Below are 18,575 nucleotides of genomic sequence, written 5' to 3' on the forward strand. Positions count from 1 at the left end.
TGAAACAGTAAGTGTCGTATGACTATGATAAAATTAATAATATACAATTACATAGGATAAAGGAACAATTGTAGGATAAGAAGCACAAACACTAATTTGAAAGTTCTGAGTTTTTTTAATACAATTAATTGGATGCAGTGGGGAGAGCTGGAAGTGGACCGGAGTTATTGGATCTTGACCTTATCGAATCTTCTCTGGACAGTGGTAAATTCTCGATTAACTAAATTAAAAGGATAAGAGGGAGGTGATTATGAAATGTGTAATACCTAAGAATAGGAAAATGTCAAGGATTTTTGTTACAAAATTAAAGACATAATATATAATTCACTATTTTCGTGCATGTTTTTACGGAAAAAGGAAAACAAAAAATAAAAATATATAAAACCGTTCATCATGTAAAAATTACATACGCTTTAAGTGAAAAATGTATGTGTAATTTGCAGATATACAACATTCGCATAGCACACTTCTGTTCATAAATTTATGTATTCATGTTGATAAAATTAACATGTTTTAAATACTCTAGATTTTAAGCAATATCTTTAATCACCTCCTGCAATTCAGCTTTTGTAAACATATGAAACAGTTTCTCAGGTGTCATTGTCATTACTTCTATGTTATTATCACTCAGTTTTTCTTCCATGACCTGCTTCAATATCACCAAAGCTGCTTTTATCGCTTCCTTAAGTGTCATAGACTGAAAGAATATTATAAACAATTTTTAAAATTACTCAGTGAACTTACATATAGAACTTACATATAGTATCGGTATATTACAGTCCGTGTACATGTATCTTACCTTGTGGTAGACTTCTTGAAGGTTTTGTTGTGCACCTTCGCTTCCCGAACCAATGGCTTTAGCATCGAATTGAACAAAGGTGCCAGAAGGATCCATGTGATACAATTGAGGCCCTTTTTCATCAATACCGGCGAATAACATTGCCACGCCAAATGGTCTCGACATAGCGCTGCCATCATTGTCGCTATCTCCAAATTGTATAGCTAAATTGGATACAGCCTGTGCTGTTGACTCTACGGACATTCTCTCATTGTAAACGAACCAATGATTTTGGCATTCGACCCTAGCACGATCGATCATTGTCCTAGAGTCGGCTATTAAGCCCGATGCGGCGCATCCAATATGCTTATCGATTTCTACAATTTTTTCTACAGTTGTAGGCTCCATTAAACTAGAGGTGATACGTTTCTCCACCACTAACACAACACCCTCTGATGTTGCAATTCCAATGGCAGTGGAACCAAGCTTTATAGCTTCTATAGCGTATTCAACTTGGAATAACCTCCCTTCCGGTGAGAAAGTGTTAACACCGTGATCGTACTCGGAACGTGTTAAGAACATCTGGAAATGAAAATACGTGCGATACTTAGAATGACAATTTGATAAAATATTTGAAAACATAAACACAATGTAACTGCACTTTTAACGAAACTTTGAGGTTATATCGTAGCACGTTAAATACTATTATATTTGACATTACTTTAGCAATGATACATGTAAACGATGAACTTCGAACATAATTATGATAAATTTGTTATTCCTAACTTAATTCAATAATAATTTAAACGATCGAAGAAATTTCTAGCGAAGTGAGGTTAACTCAGAATGACATAGCAAAACCGATTCATTCTACAGATGTATGAAAAGAAGAAGTTTAACCAGATCTTCAATTCAATTAGTTTTTAAGAACTAAAAACAATTACCTTCAAGATAGTTTTGGTACTTGAACAAAAACTGCTTAATAATAGGTTTAAGCCGACTGTCACAAACGCTAGTCACGGAGAGACTTGAATTCGATGACGAGGGATAAACACAGTCATGTATCTTTACTTTTTGATACCCTACATTTAGACTAAGTTTTTATTGCTAATTTCAGAGCATACAAATATTTATGCTCTCTTTCTCTCTCTCTCTTTCTCAATATAACTTAAGCCAATAATGCCAAAAACACATACAAAAGTAATACAAAATTTATAATTGACTTGATATAAATAATAACATTTCGAACATTTCACGCATGTATAAAGTATATTTCAATTTCGTTTAAATATTAAATATATACTTTATATTTTAATCACAGTACTCTCACTGTGACAAATATCTGTCGTCAGGATATATATTTCAATAGTTTTATTCTAATTTATTGTATATTTCCCGCTTTAGAGGTAGGAGAGAGAAAGATATATAAGATTGCTGTAAGAAAGAGTGAGACAGATGTTACCTGCTTTACTGAAAAACCCCTGGCGCCATCTCTGTAAAAAGTGCTCAAACTGGTCGCTCAGCATTATCAACAGCGAAGTGAACCCTCAAGAACTACTAGCGCCATCTCTGGAGAAAGTAGTGAAACTAATTACCGACCTTGTTTCAGCTCTGCTCCAATAGATGGCGCTAGTAGTCTTCAGGAGTTTACTTCGCTGTCGATACCGCTGAGCGACCAGTTTGAGCACTTTTTACAGAGATGGCGCCAGGGGTTCTTCAGTAAAGTAGGTAATATCTGTCTCACTCTTTCTCATAGCTTTCTTATATATCTTTCTCTCTCTTATTTGTAAGGTAGGTCCAGAATGTGATGTTACTGCGTGCCATCACAACCATCGATGAGTACAGACGTAAATTGCTATGGAAGTGATGTCAGGCGGCGCAAGAAACATCACAGTGCTCTTACTGTGACAAAGTTCTGTTGTTGGGGTATATATTGAACTTTTTAAACTTGTACTGGCATTGGTTAATTGGGTTATCCATTTAAAAATGGTTCTCGCCAATGTTTACTTACTACTTGGTTATTTTGCAGAGTACAGACGAGAAAGTTTAATAAATTATAACGGATAAGTGATTATACAATGAACACCAAAAATTTGAGTTTACTATCAAAATTTGAATCTGTTTATGCTCAGGAAAATTGGGATGAATTACTGAACCTCCTTGACCCGAAATTATTTAGGAGGCTAGAGTCGGAGTATGAATTGAAAGAAATAATTATACATCTTATAAATGTGTAGCGTACAGTTAATACAATACATGGTTAAATTTCAGGGAACTAATTGCTTTTCCAATTTTAGCAAAAGTAGCACAGATTCTTACAACAGAAGATCCTATCCCAGATAATGTAAAAATTGCATGTTTAAAATGCTTGGGAAATTCTTGTTTCAACAGTTACGTACACAAAGAATATGTTTCAACCTGTATTGAACAAGGAAAATACTGCCACAAATTATACACCTCTCTAGCAAATAATGAAAATTTTAAAGAAATAGAAATCTCTAGTTTTTATCCATTTGATTCTCATTTTCCTTATGAAGGTGTAATCGAATGGACAACAAATTTCATTAAATCTTATAGAGATGATGGAGATTTGTCAGATGAAAAGTTAGATATTCTGAGATTAAGTATCCAATTCTTGTGTAATCTATTTACATTTGCATACAAAGATAGCAATTTTCCAGATCAGTATAACATACCACAGTATTTATATGATACCAATGTAAAGGATGCGATAATGTAAGTACTAAATGCTTCTTTATATTAGAAGTATCTACAGTACTATTACCTATTAAGTCTTTCATTTGCTTTTAGGAATGCAATGCATTCTGAATGTACTCTGCTTGTTAGAGCTTCGTGTGTGTTTATACACAATGCTTTAAAAGAATTCGAGGGAGAAACTTTCATAGATACAGAGAAAAGTCGTCTATGCATACAGTTGTTGAAACCAATTAAAGATGGTTTCACAAGTGCAATGGAATCATTGATGCTTTTATTGTATCACACAAATGTATTGCAGACTGCATATAATAATATGACTCTTGAGGATAAATTATGTTTATTAGAAATAATTTATAAAAGACTCTCAAATTCAGTGGAGGATCCTAAGGAGGGATATATGTTTACAATGAATACAATTGAATTTTTGATTGAAAAGTTCTGTAGAAGAAGTGACTTAATTTTGAAAACAGTGGATGCATGTTTAGATGAAATAGAACCTACAGAAGTTGTTATTCTTCTTGATATTCTTGGAACTTTAACCTCGGGATCTTGCAAAGAATATAATTTTATAAAGGATCACAAAAGTTTACTTATTAATTGCATTTGTAAGTATCCATTTGTTTGTGGCATATTTAGTTTGATGCTTATACACATACAATGTTATATTTTTCACAGATTTATTAAAATCTATTCAAATGATTGGCAAACAATCTGACAATTGTTTTACGCCTCTACAAAAGCTAAGTGACGTAGCTTCCGCAATGCCACAAACAACAGGTAGTCCATTTGAGGAAAATCCAAATGGAAATTCCGAAACGGAGAAAGCGAAAGGAAAAATAACTTCGGCAAAAAATGATATTCATAGTCATCCAGCATTTGGTTTTAAAGCTGGTTTGATAAGGGTTATTGGAAATATGTCGTATAGAAATAAGGAATGTCAAGATATCGTAAGTAATATTGCTTAATTTTATTTCAATTTAGTATTTCGCATATTTTACCTTTTATCGGTAAAGTAAAGAGTATAAATTTCTCATCCGCTACCAACCATCTGCAAGGTAGCGCCACTAAGCGAGAAACAGTGTAATTCTATCTTATCAAAACTGTCTCATAAACTAAAATACCAACCGCGTAACGAAGGATTAGTCTGTCTTTGGTAGTACACTTCCGGAAATTAATTTAAATATTTAAATTTAAAATAAATTCTTTAAACTCGATGAATGAAATCAATCCTGATTTTAAATACGTTAACAATAAAATTATTATTCTATACATTATACATTATTCTATTATAAATCGCTATTATGGCACGTGACATAAGAACAGTAAGGTGATCTATGCAAGTAGACTGTGTAACACGAATTTTACAGGGTATGATAAATCTATACGTGGCAGCGACTCGGAATCCTTTACAGTAACAGTCGTAAGAACATTGCGTCGAGTAAATTACAAAAATTCCATACAATGCCGGACAAAAAGCGCAACGATTCCACCTAATTAATCACCGATCTAACAATTTTTACAACGGTACCGTTCCTCTCCTCCGCCCGAACTTGCAGTACTCAAGGTTCATTTATCAAACGCGCATCCGTGTACAAAGACGTTTTGCGCCATAGATCATTCCCTGACACGCGAAACGAAAAACAAGGAAAAACAAAAGGCGTCGGAGGTGTCGGGTAAAGGGGATGGAGAGTAGGCGCGTTGGACGCTGCGAGCGAGTTAAGTTCGTAACAACTCTCCGGATTGCCCGGTTTTTATTTAGCCCCTTTATGCGCGCACGGGTTTTCGAGTGATCGTTATTGCCCCTTATTGATTTCATCTCTGCAAAACGAACGAGAACGGAACCAACGCGGCGCGCACTGTTCACCGAACAAAGGAAAATTAAGTATCCTGTCCGAGCCGAAGACGCGGCAATTTAGCCAGCATCGGATACCGTGTTAATATATTAACGAGATCGACGCCACGGTGTACGCTCTTCCCGATGCGTTCGAATCGTTTTAACGACGCGCATCTGCACTACACAGGAGCGCGAATACCGGAGGCTTCGATTCTCTTTTTCATTTTCATTTTCAGAACAGTTTCACATTGGTCATATTCGGATCTTAAATACGTTTTTATCATTTCTGAAGAATTTTTGATGTAGTACTATATAATTTTTAATGAGCTCTCGATACCAACGATATAAATTGGCACCACATCAATTTCTTTAGAATGATCTATTTGACTCATACTCATGAGTGTATCGCATGAGTCGAGAGGCAGCGAAACTGCTCTTTTACTTCATCTTTGTCTCCGTGTCATCAGCAGGGAGGAGAAAAGTGTCGAAGGCGATCGTGTTCTTAAATTTCGTTCTGCAAATACGCGTACATCGCGGTGCTTTTGATCCATCGCGAGCAATCGGAGAGCGCGTGTACAGCTTTTCGTCGCGATTGCTCGTAAAATTATGGGACTCTTGCTTTATGCCGTTAAATATGCAGTTCAGCGGTGGCTGCGGGGTTCGTAATGAAAAATTTGCGCGCGTACGAGCCTGTTTACGACGGGCATCGCGATGGCTTCTCGAGAGGTGCCGCGCTTAAGAAGAATTCCTTGTAAAATACCTTTTCCGTCTGTCGTCTTCAATTTCGGGCGTTCGTTAATTCGTATGCATATGCGCGCACGGTCGCTCGAGGTGTATAGATTTAGGGACTCGTCGATAACACGTATCGTCGTCCCGACATGCGATTCAATTACGCTCCGTACGATTTTGAGCGGCGGCTCGTTTCTCGCGCGACGAGAGCCCGTGGGCCGCGCGGCCTGTAATGCGACGAGCCGTGCAAAAATAATATTTTTTTATGGCCCCGCGTACGGCGAATGCGATAAATCAGAGTCCACGCGGTTGCTATAAAAATAAATTAACGTCCGCGATGATGCGACGGTGTAATGCTCTTTGCGTAACCTCGCTGGCGCGTTTCAGTCGCCGCGAAGATATTATTAAATTTATACTCGAATGCCGATTTCGAGTCGAACGTAGGTAGGCGCAGCAGAATTTCGAATTACAAATTTTTAATTCGCTTCTCTTCGTTATCCAAACGATAAACGCCATCTTGAAATAAATTCCTTTTCATTCGGTTGCTTCCTGTTACCATCCAATCGTATACTTTTGACTTTTTTTTTCTAAATACAACAGAGTGTAACTTTGCTCGCGTGCGCGTGATAAAAGTATTATTAACACGTGCGAAAAGGAGTGTCGTATCAAGAGTTTATCATTAGTGGCGGAGGACGTTGCAAAAAGTTGGACGCGCGTTCCCACTGCTCGCAGAGTAGAAGAAACTATAACATAAATTAGGGGGTGCGAGGAAGGCCTCAGCCTTCATGCGTCGTACATATATCGCCTAAAAGCTAAAACTAATAAAGACAACGGAATCAAGTAATCTCCTCGCGCGCACCTCTCGTCTCATTCGCCAGTCGTCCCAGGACAACATATAATACCACTTTCCTCAACTATCTCTCATCCCTCTTAGCCCCGCGCGGGTTGTGCCTTTTTTATAGGCGATGGAAAAGTGAGGCTCGTATGCGCGCGCACTTTATCCTTCCCGGCGAATCGTAATTTTACGCCGCGGCTCGCAGTTTTACGCGCGATATCACATAAGCAGGTTCACACGCACACCAGGCCGTACCGTGTACACGCTCGTGTTCTCAACGACGCTGAAACCATTTCAGATCCGTGAAACGGACGCCATTCCTCTGCTCCTGGACTGCTGCAATATAGACGCGAGAAATCCGCGTAAGTAATCGAAGAAACACCTTCCATCCACCGTCGTGCGGGCTGTTGCCTGCCCCCCCCGTTCATATTTCCCCTTGCCCGTACTAATTAATGCCCGTGTTAAATTTTACGCTCCTTCCAGTTATAATGCAATGGACGATCCTCGCGCTACGGAATTTATGCGAGGATAATCCGGCGAATCAAGAGATCATCCGGAATTGCACCAGGGTCGGCGTCGTGGCGAGCGGAACGCTGAGGGAGATGGGTGTCACTCTGCACGAGGACGAACAGGGAACGAAGATCGGGATCGTCCCTTTGTCACGTGAACGAATGTAACGACGTTCGAGCCTTTTTAACAGCGATTTTTTTTTTATTCTCCTCTCATTTCACCGGCGGGACGCGAGAGTCGTTACATAGTAAAGGATAAGTGTTGGTTCTGGTATTTTTTCAGCGACGAATAAGAAGGAATAAATATACCGCGACCTGGAACGATTGTCGCGTAAAGATTCTCCGTTTACTGTCCTATGCGATGCATCAAAATTCGCGCTTTACGATTTAACGAGTTCGTTTTAAAGAAATCCGTCGAGAGAAGAGGTAGAAGCAATCGGTTGCATAAATTTCCAGGTTTGGAAAGAAATCGTCTAGCAACAGTAAGATGTTAAACAAACGTTCATTCGGAAACGAAGTCGGTATGACAGATGCATGCGCACAGTTGTACAGTTGCATTAGCAACTGCTAATAGACCGTGGACCCGTGGCGGCTTTTATTGTACCGTAAATCAGCCGGCCGCGAATGCAGATATAATGTCTCCTTGCGCAATACGATATCATATTTCATGTAATGGTACCTATCGTGTACTATAATTGTAGGCTTATTTTACAGTCGACACACGCCACGAGAGATACGCTCTGCAGTCGGCCTAACTCTCGAATAATTATTGCGACCCAACTCCCGATAAAGAGATCACCGATACCTTATCCGGTAGGCTATCGGTACACACGCCAATAAATAGTAATATAATTAACACGAGCCGCGGGTATATGCATCCGTGCCGGATAGATCAGCGGTTCTTAACCGTTTTCGAGTGTCGTTCCACGGACTTTTGGAGAAATCGAATCGAGAACCGTCATGGAGCGCGGTAGCGCTTTTGAATTTCTACGTTTGAAAGTGCTACGTCCCAAAGTTCCAAGCAGCGCGATGGCGCTTCTCAATTTCTACATTTCAAAGTTCGAAATATCCCCAAATTCGATCCCAAACATACGATACGTTTTCTCTCTCTACTAAAATAGTACCGACGTCAGTCAAATACTCGGAGCCGTACTGTTTTAAATTCGAATAGAAATCGAGGATCGGGTAATTAGATCGTTATCGCGATGGAAATCCGTTGTACGTGAGCCACGTTGTGTAAACGCTTTACAAAATGTAATGATAGGTTTCTATCAATATACGCGGACGTGATTCGCGATCTAATCGCGCCTAACCGACCGTTCGTTGATTTATAGTCCATTGTCCATAAAGAACTGCATCGTGTTCCTTCGTTTTCGTGTTTCATTACTATTCATTATCCAGTTACAACACGGTCTTTATTTAAATTATTCCCGCGATTCAAGACTCGATCGACGGAACGTACGGAAAAAGTGTTAGCTCGGAGGAAATCTGTATCGATTTTGTTTAAATAAATCGAGCAGTCGAACCGCCCAATATCTTTTACAAATCTAAATATGATAATTGCCCGGATTTGCCATTCTAATGCGGCTATTCCTTTAAGTAAACGGTTTTAACGAGTAGCCGACGTTGGGCGCCGATAAGAAAATACAATATTAGGATGCAAATTGCGCGGCTGGTACGCGGCCGCGATTCAATTAACGCGGGCGACCGGAAATCGAATGAAACGCGCGAAAGCAACCGGTGCGGACAAGGTGTAAACAGCCGGAAAAGTAAATCGGCCAATACGTATTAATAGAGGCCGCGAATTGAGCCCATGTCGGTGCCTAATAAGTCGTGGATCCCCTTTTAAACGATCCCTGCCTCGTACGGACTTGTGCGCCTACGCGAAACTTCTCTGAAAGAGCCGACAGGGTAATATATTTGCTGCGCCCTCGTACGCCTCGCGTACACACCGAATCGGGTACCAAAGAGTCAAATCGTTATACAGGGTGATACTTAATTGCGCGTCGATATCGCGGATGTTAATTATCGATGACAGTTTGAATAGCGTTCGCAATCTTATTTTAACACTGTCATTTTTAATCGGAGAATGATCACATTATTCTCTTGACGAGAGCACCGCGTTCTAGGAGGAGGGTGAACCGTAAAAAATTGTCCACAGAATTTCCCACGGCTCCAGTCACCCGCAAAACATCTTCCATTCTCCCCCATTACACTAAATCCCAACATAATCCATTATTACAACCGGTTCAAACTATAAACTCCGGCGTAACCTCGGAAAATGCCTACTAACGCCAACTCCGTGGCATTAACGTACACCCCGCGCGCATTTCTCCCGCCAGGTCTCCATTAAACAAACTGGCCAGATCTTTAAATGCCAACGCGCTAAACAGAACGGAAGAAAAAGGGAGGCGAAGGAGGCTCTTGTATATTTACCGAGGAGCGAGTTACCACGGACGGTCAGCGGTTCAGCGGTCATAAAACATTTTGCTTTTCTGCGTCGACGTCCGCCGCCTCCTAGACGCGGATCGTCGACGGATGCGACGGGATCGTGGAAAAGGGAGTCGAGCCACGGTGAGATGTCGTGCGTCTAATCGTGAACGTAAACAGAACTTGCATCCAGCCACTCGCATGGGCCACGAAAATGTGTTTTAACGACTGCCGCACACGGCGCATGAGCCATAAATGTTGCGCCGGCCCGGGGATCCGTGTAATAGCCACTAAAAGCAGCCCTCGTCCCTTTATGGACCGTAAAAGCTCGGATATTTGGAACGGGGAAACCGTCGCTTAAAACTTGAGCGGAGCGAGCTGCGCGAGATCGTCCTGGACGAGGGCGGCTATTTTCTTCGGGACAGTCACTGTCAGCGAACAAGTTTCTCTCATCGCTACTTTATCCGATCAGTTGGGATTTTTACTATTTATTTAGTTCCATCGAATTAGGGTTTTGGTACAAGCGATATCCTCGTAGGACTCTGTAATATTATTATCTTGTAATTATTATATACTGAGTAGTATTTTCATTTAGTTTGATAAATCTGGTTCCTTAAATGTTAAGAAATTTTAAATGAGCCGTTATGTAAAGTCTCAGCGGAATGAGTGTCACCGCGAAAAGAGAGGTTTCTTCCTCTCGTCCTTTACATTGTGGGGAAGGGCGCGGTATTGAGATAATTTTTTAACGATCGACGGTCACAGGAGAGGGCATTTTAGATCGTTAAAATGCTGGAAAATGGGATTTAGAGACTCTTGATTGTGCGCTTAAGGTAATAATGGAGTGGTTTTAACTGGAAATTATTATGTTGAGTGGTTAGTATTCACTATCGGAGGAAAGCTTGAGGTATCAAGGAATGCAACGATTAAAATAAAAAAAGCATTTACGATATACGTACTAAACAGAAATTCTGTATATTGGTTTAGATAACAAAATCAGAGACATTTGTATCCGAATTAGAAAAACTGCCGGTACGTAATCGCTCACCAAGAAAGTATGAGGCGAAAGTATGCGACTGGTACTGAGTCGCTTTCCGACAAGTAGGGCGATAAATTAACATCGTTAATGAGCCGCCAATTACATGGCTGTGTCACGAATCTTTTGATTTATACGATATTAAACGTATCAATTTCCATGTTCCCTGATGTTTTGGAATATTAATTAAATTTTGAAAAAATTGAAGTGCAAGTCACCCGGCCATGATCGATATTACAAGCAAAATATTTGGACCACAATTCTTACTTTACATTCGGTTCGCGTATAATATACTCAATGCGCGATATTAAATTTATAATTTTTGTTAAGTCACTGAAAAGATATCATGTACAATATCTCGGTAATATTCGCATACTGTTATCACAAATCGATCGAGGTGTACGGATATTTCTAAAGCGCGGTGTACGTACCTCGCACAGTAGCTCTGCGAGATTGAACGGCGGTGCGTAAAACGCGAACCACCGTTGCGATAAACGGGCGCAAATAAACAGCATCACGTGAACCGTGTTAATCGCGTATAAACACGAAACGGAGGAGCGAAACGGAACGGGAACCAGCGTGCGACGGGAACATGCTGGCTCGCTGGGGCCGCTCGAAGGGGTGGCGTTCGCCCTGTTCGCCCCGTTCGCGTCCCAGGCCGATCAAACGCGGCGGACCCGCTCGAATTAACGAAACGGATTAATCGTCGCGAACGATCGGCCGCTCTTAAACGCGGAGATACTCCCGATAGATGTTTCGACCTGGCTTGGCTTGGCTAGCGGTTGGCATGTGGGCATTATCTTTACGACCTAACCGCGCCGCGGCGGAGACGCGAAAGGACGAACGCATGCGCGATACGCGGGGCCGAAAACACGGCGAACACCGAAACCGGAGAACCTGTTATCAAAGAAACGGTGGCTGCCGAGCCGGACCAATTATCATCCGGGCGACTCGGTGCGAGCGCCGTCCCGATCGCTGCCGTGGATAACCTCGTTCTTAATTTCATCGCGGGAACCAGGGAATCGAATAAACGGTGCTTGGCTTCGTGGATCACCAGGAGGCTCGATTAGACGAAAATTTCCGGTGGATTGGACAGTGACGGACGAGAGAGGAGTAACAGTGACGGTTGATCGAACGACTTTGGATCGGGGACCGTTTCCCGGGTTTTTAGGGGACGTTTTCACTTGACACGATGGAGGATTGTGTCGAGTTGGGGTAGCTGGTGATTGTGATAGTGTGTGGTGATTGTTGAGTTATCGTCGCGAGAAATTGGGCGATTGTGAAAGTAGGTGTTACGTAGAACGGAGGAACGAAACGAGCTGGCTGGGGGTTACAGTTTGGTTGACTGCGCTGGGGCGATTGCGAAGTTTATGGAAGTGAAATGATTACTGTGATTTGTATCTCTTTTTTTTGGATGAATTCTCGTTTGGAATAGGTGATACTAATTGACAACTGAAAGCCGGTGTTTGAGGATCTTATTAGCTTGGACAGTTGGTTCTAAGTGACTCACTAACGAGTTATCAATGAGTGCTGTGGCTTGGAACTTTTCGACTCTAAAAAGTCTAATAGTCTTGAGATAATTGGAGGTTGATCATTGTTAATGATCGTTTCTCGAGCTCGTGAAACGGGAATTCTGACATTCTTATTAATACCTTAATTCACCGTTTACAATCAAATGCAAATTTTGTAATTCATAGCAATCGCACGTACTTTGAAACGCGAACTGACAGTTTTAACGTCAGTCTCGGACAATAATGAAGCTGTTCTCGGATCGAGTAGCCTGATTCTGGATAACGATATTCGAAGCTGTTAGGTCATCACCGTGGTTCACTGTCTTAAACGTTCGCAGAACGGAACGGCTGGTCGCTCGTCCCCCCTTGGCTCAACCCCCGTGAAAACAGGGGCAAAACGAGAGAACCGGAACTTCGGTAAATTGTAGTAATCGCGTGGCTGCGTGCTTGTAATCACCGGTTACATGAAAAAAGCCAGTACGATTTATCTCGTGACTCGCGCTTTGGGCACGAACCGAACATCAATTAACGCGGAACGTTCGATTCGGTCTTTGATGTTGGCCTTCTTTTTTTACTGGTTTGATTTAATCGCAAGTACCGTGTATTTTGAGTGGTTTCTTACATTTTAAGAGACGAAGATTTAATAAACGGAACGGGAGCGTTTTAAAAACCACGAGATTCTCAACAATTCTACCATCATTCACGTGTTCATCGACTTCTGAGAAACAGCTCTGAAACCTTTTAGAGCAAATAGATTTAGCTGTTTTTCAAAATCAAATCGATCGCGTTGAATCGTCTCTTCCTCGAAGCGAGGCGATCGAAAGCAAGAAGCTCATGTATTTTAATGTTTGAGGCCTGAAATGTCTATTGCATAGTCGATGGCGGTTATACTTTTAAGGCGAAAAGAAGAGAAGCTTACGAAAGAAGAGAGGCTTACGGGCGGTACTTAAATCTCTGGAACATCGATCAGGCACTCGGTAACATTCAAAGGAACGAGAGACTAGCTCCTTTTAATGTCAAGTCGTTGGAAAGTCAATCAGCGAGTTTTTCGCGGCAACCTTAAGTAGAAGATTAAAGGAACAGAGTTCTAGCTTCGAGAGTTGGGCCTTCTGAGCATCGATCGCGTAATTAAATTCTTTAAAAGCAGTTTCAAAGAAGATTACACTTTTACAATATCGCGATCTGTCGAATATAATTAAGAATTACTTAAAATACGAAATATTAGCTAAAGATTTTCTTTGTAAAGTATTAAGAAAAATCCAGGTTTACAACATGATGTTCTCATCGAAAGAAAAGACTTCTCTCGAAGTACCTCAGAATTCTCAGAACTCAATTAGCCAATCTAAAAATTAACCGCAAGCGCGCAAAAAGGAGAAAGACATTGTCGAAGAGGAACCTCGGATCATCTACTAAACATTCCTCGAACCTAAACTTCTCCGGACCGGTATCAAGAACAATTACACGTACGCAAGAAGAAGACACTCGAAATACCATCACGGCCATTAAAAAACAACGCTTCTATTCATGGATTTCAGTCACGGTTCGGAGAAACAAAGAATCATTATCAAATACCAATATACCCTCCGCCATTAACCAGAGCTACCGCTTCATCCGAAGACGCGAGGGAGCGGTTGAAAATCGCGTGGTTGGCTCGATCGACGGCATTCTTTCGGTCCGGTGAAAGCGTCGCCAGGTTTTATCGGGCGGGTCCCGATGATTTATGAAAACCGAGGACACACTAATTACTCTCGATCGTGTGATACATCGTGGGACGAGGATCGTGAATAAGGCGACCGCTGATCCAGAAGAACCCTTATCCGCGACCGGTTGCCGGTTTTTCAGCACCGCCATGAGAATCGTCGGCCTGTGGTGGTAGCTCGATATCCTGCGAGGATGAACGAGATCGGACGCCTGTTGCTCGGGTGAGTTCCGTTTCCACCAGTTAATCGATGCTTTCCTGAAAACGCTCGCTTGGTAATTTAATTACGACCGCGAGATTTAGTAGTGGCAGTTCTTGCGCTCTTCTGAAAGGTTCGATAACTCAGTCGGCGCGATAAATGTAGGTAATATCGAGCGTAATTGCTAGCTGAACAAGCAGTTTCACGGTTAGTTAAAATGGCGCCTGAAAAAGTGCGGCCTCTGGTTCGACTCTGGGTCCTTTTTCTTCCGTATGACGATATTATATTGGTTGGTATGGTGGAACATGTTTATTTATAGAGACTCGCGCTCGCGAGTACTCGAACGCGTGCGTTTGTTAATTTTAACAGGTGAAATATGCACGTTAAGCTGAAATGTTCGGAACAATACGTGAGATATCTGCGGCGGGACGTAAATCTTAAGATCGTGCCACTAAAATCGGAAGATAATTACAGGACATAAATAATTAAAGGACATCTGGTGCATTTATCAGCGGGTTACAAAAGTATTCGAAAGCATGCGTTATTTTTAAATATCATCTTATATTAATATTCAGTGCGGCTTCCTGTGGCTGTAATAGTATCGATAAGTTATACAGGATGTCCCATTTTAATATATTATTGTAAATTACTCGCATAAATTACGTGTGGTATCAAAATATGGTTGAGGTAAAGTTGAACGGTTTCGAGGGGGGCATAATGTCAGATAATTACTTAGTTTTTTTGTAGCTGGATAGATAGAAAACAGAAATATGAGGATCACCGCATGTGACGTTTCTTTTAAATTCTTAATTTGCTAGTATTTGAGAGATAGAATTTGACAGACATTTCCATCTGTTCATTTTCAGCTTATTCAATCCTCCCTTTTCGGCGTTATGAAAAAAGTATTACAATATAGGGCAGATAAAATCAGAATCTGAGTCCTGAGCGAAGTGGAGCATCGAAGCTAAGTAAACTATAAACAAAAGATAAGCTGTTAAACAATCAGCAAACAATACTGACGCAACACGCTGTCACGGATGCACAACCATAGACAACATTCGTTTCGTAGTTGTAATATAAGAAAAACTTATTCAGATTTTGAAACAAAGAATCTATTTATCCACAACGGAACTAACGTAAGAACGGAAACAAAAATGACGAACGCAAGTCGACACGACCGCGTAAACTCCCTCAGCTTCCCGGAGTTCTCACGACCTTGCTTTGATTTCATTCGACGCGGTATCGCGTGGCGGGCCTTAAAATCACGTATTTCCGTGGGCAGGGACTTTTTCTCTCGGATGGACTCCGCGAGCAGCAGCGATCGCGAAAGAGAGAACGAATGAAAGGGAAGAGGAAGAGAAGGGAACGGAGCTACGCTCGTTTCGCCGTCTGCGAACCTGGCTTCGCTCCCCAACCCCCTTTTCGCTCCTTTCTCACTTTGGTCCCCAGCACTCCGCGAAGCCCGGTGTAACAATGGCTGCCCTCTAATTATCGAAAGGCCGCGGCACTTTAAAGAGATCCCCCGAGAGAGCCCATCACCGGTACTTCGTTTCGTTCGCTTCTTAAAACTTCTTCCCGTTCCCCTCCTGGTTCCGTTGACCGCGTTCATACCGCGTCGCTCGTGGATGCTGGAGCAGCGCAAGAAGGATAGCCAAACGGTACCAAAACGATGAACAACACGATCGCATCGCTTTTGGAAAATTAATTTTCGCCTCGCAAGTACAACGCGCATCCTTGCAACTATGCGTGTAAAATGAATTCGTATAGAAAGTAATTTTAGTGCTTTCCGTCGTATGGTTTGAAATTATCAGTGGTTATCAAGCGAAAAATTGTTTAACTGAAGGTATAATGATTTAAGCAAAAATTGTTATCCATTACATATTTTGCGTATGAGAGAGGAAAAATGCGTTGGAAGGTAATCGACGAACGCAACGATATAACGAACGTCGGTCCACTCACGCCAGCTCCTTAACCGTAGATCAAGACGTTGGCTTCCGGTCAGGCGTCCGATTCGTATGTAGAAGGGAGAAAAGCCACGCCGATAAAGAGAAAATAGCGGTTCCAAGACCGGGAACACGTTCGAATGGGCGTAACCCAGGCGAGCCTCGGCTGGACCTGTTGCTCATTGCTTCCTATTAAATACTCGTACGACCCACGCTGGAAAGGAGTTGGTTTTGCCGTGTTAGCAGCCAATGACTAACGGTGTGGCGAGGCTCTCTTTCACCCTTCGTTTACTTCTTTCTCCGTACCTTCTTTCTCTTTTTCTCGACGCGAGTGCTTCGTCTCCGGGCCCGTCACATCGATGGAAGTTATAGCCGCGCGCGCCTCTGACCGGACGTCTCGACGACACCATCAGACGTCCATAGCGTCTTCATATGGATCATCAAATTTTGATTTACAATTCGCTGGAATATTTAGTAGATCTGACATTTTCTATTGAAACGGAAATTTTCTATCGCTGGTAGCTAACATCCAGGAAGACGACGAGCGCAAAGGGCTAATGGCACACATTCGTTTAGCTCTGATAACGATAATTAAGCGAAATAACGAAGCCCCGTTTTCTCCCAATTGTACAGCACGAAATCAGCTCCGATTATGTACCCAGTTGGATCGAGCTTCGTTCATTCGAAGTCCTTTCACCTCGGAAAGGGGATCGATCCGGTGGGCCGCGAGTGATCCGTCCCAAACACCGCGTATAAACACTTTTTCTTCGGGCTGCCGAGGAGCCTCGAGGGTCCTGGCTCCGATCTTTTATATCTCCGCGCAACAATGCCGTTACGTGGCTGAAACTGGCTAACCCGTGTTGCGGCCATTGTGCCAGCGGAACATCTGCTCGTAATACAAACCGCTAATAGAAACGCGGAGAAAGGAATCGTTGGTGGAATGCCGGCCGTTGAAAGTAACGCGTAACAGAAAGAGGAACGAGCCACGGGGAGCAACATCGAAATTGTGTGAAAAGCCGGGCATAATAGAGAAACAAGGGTAGAATTCGTATGATACGCGATACCTATGGAATTACAGAGGCAGCTACTCTTCTCTCCCCTTTTCTTTCCCTTTCTTCTTTTTCTTTTAAGTCTGGAAACGCAAGTATTTTTTGTTGATTTCGATCTTTTCGTGTTTAACGGTTGAGAGCTGTTGGAGAAATTTATATCGTGTTGCTCGAACGAAGTTGTTTGAGACATTTTATAATTTTTTGAGATTTTTTATTCATTTAACAAGTGTAAAGCTTTGTGAAAATTATTATATAATTTTGTATGATTAACAGAAAGTTAGAGATTGATATCATTAGTAATTACAGAAATATATTCTGGGATCATTGAATGGACCTGACCATTTACAACTTTAAATATCAAAGCAGCCTTCGAAATAGAACGTAGTTTACACCTGGAAGTTTCCGACAGTGTTAACTATGTTCGAAGCTTATCAAATTTACATTATAATGGCGTTGTATAATCTCTTCGTCCCTATTGAATATCTAACTTCAAACACGGGATAGATCCCCTTTCAACTGGTAAACACAATCACAATCACAACCATGTTGATATATTTGCTTAATGTTCAATGAATCTTTTTATAGTAAATTTTACATTGTACTTTTCAATAACGTAGCATTCTACACGTGACAAAGCTTTTTCGAGTACAAAAAAATACTCGAATCTGAGTAAACGCGATGCATTGGTACATTGACGTCCGCGTCTCTAAATTGCAATACGAGGAAAAAAAGGACACTTCGATACAAATTCCCTTCCGTGTATACAATGCATTAAATGGTGAGGATCTGCAGGTTTCGTTCCACCGATTAAATCACTGCTCCGCTCGGTTTACCTCACACGTGCCGGAATAAAGGCGCTGTCATATCCGCTGGTCGCGTCGGCGGACAACACATTCCGGCTTAATTACACGGTATAACAATGAGGAGCGTCGTCGAAAAGCTCGTATCTTTCGAACCATCGGATCGTAACGGGTTGCAATCGCCGCGTATAACGTTGGACGTATACTGGCGAGTTTTGTTGCCCGATAAAACTGTCAGATGAAGCGAGAAACTATTGGGTATATCACGGAACGACGATGCTGTAAAAAAGTTTTACCTCGAGATGATACTCTTAACGCTGGGCGACACCAGTTTACATTTTTGCGATCGACGATTCGCAGCTGATTGAAATTATCTGCACTACCCGTGTTAATTAAACTTGCGAATTGCAGCATTTTTATTTTCGACGGAAATCGCGCGGCTTCAATGGGTATAGATAATATGATAAGATCGGTAGTATCGTCGGTAGCAAGAAAATGGTTGCTCGTC

At 41.7% G+C, this 18,575-nt stretch overlaps 3 protein-coding genes across 4 annotated transcripts in view; 2 read left to right on the forward strand and 1 right to left on the reverse strand.

The window, feature by feature from the left end:
- Nucleotides 1–412: 412 nt before the first annotated feature.
- Nucleotides 413–18,575, reverse strand: part of Prosalpha5 (proteasome alpha5 subunit) — a 104,638-nt gene continuing 86,475 nt past the window's right edge. The window contains exons 1-3 of one of the 2 annotated variants that reach the window (XM_076893428.1): nt 1,723–1,849; nt 800–1,360; nt 413–697 (exon numbers count right to left, since the gene is read on the reverse strand). In XM_076893428.1, the coding sequence (XP_076749543.1) occupies nt 530–697; nt 800–1,360 (729 nt within the window). In that variant the 5' untranslated portion in view covers nt 1,723–1,849 and the 3' untranslated portion in view covers nt 413–529. Of the gene's footprint in view, nt 698–799; nt 1,385–1,722; nt 1,850–18,575 lie in introns of those variants that run through there. The other variant, XM_076893429.1, reaches the window with a different exon arrangement.
- On the forward strand, nt 2,857–7,582 carry LOC143422650 (ataxin-10). Its single transcript, XM_076893452.1, has 6 exons — nt 2,857–2,972; nt 3,356–3,514; nt 3,590–4,101; nt 4,172–4,443; nt 7,193–7,256; nt 7,378–7,582. Exons 1-6 carry the CDS (start codon nt 2,857–2,859, stop codon nt 7,569–7,571), a joined length of 1,317 nt encoding a protein of 438 aa, XP_076749567.1. The 3' UTR covers nt 7,572–7,582.
- The window catches only part of LOC143422627 (protein Wnt-7b), an 84,361-nt gene continuing 79,767 nt past the window's right edge, over nt 13,982–18,575 (forward strand). The window contains exon 1 of the mRNA XM_076893422.1: nt 13,982–14,299. Coding sequence (XP_076749537.1) covers nt 14,271–14,299 — 29 coding nt within the window. The 5' untranslated portion in view covers nt 13,982–14,270. The remainder of the gene's footprint in view (nt 14,300–18,575) is intronic.

This window comes from Xylocopa sonorina, chromosome 4, assembly GCF_050948175.1.
Source record: "Xylocopa sonorina isolate GNS202 chromosome 4, iyXylSono1_principal, whole genome shotgun sequence".
Lineage (NCBI taxonomy): Eukaryota > Metazoa > Arthropoda > Insecta > Hymenoptera > Apidae > Xylocopa > Xylocopa sonorina.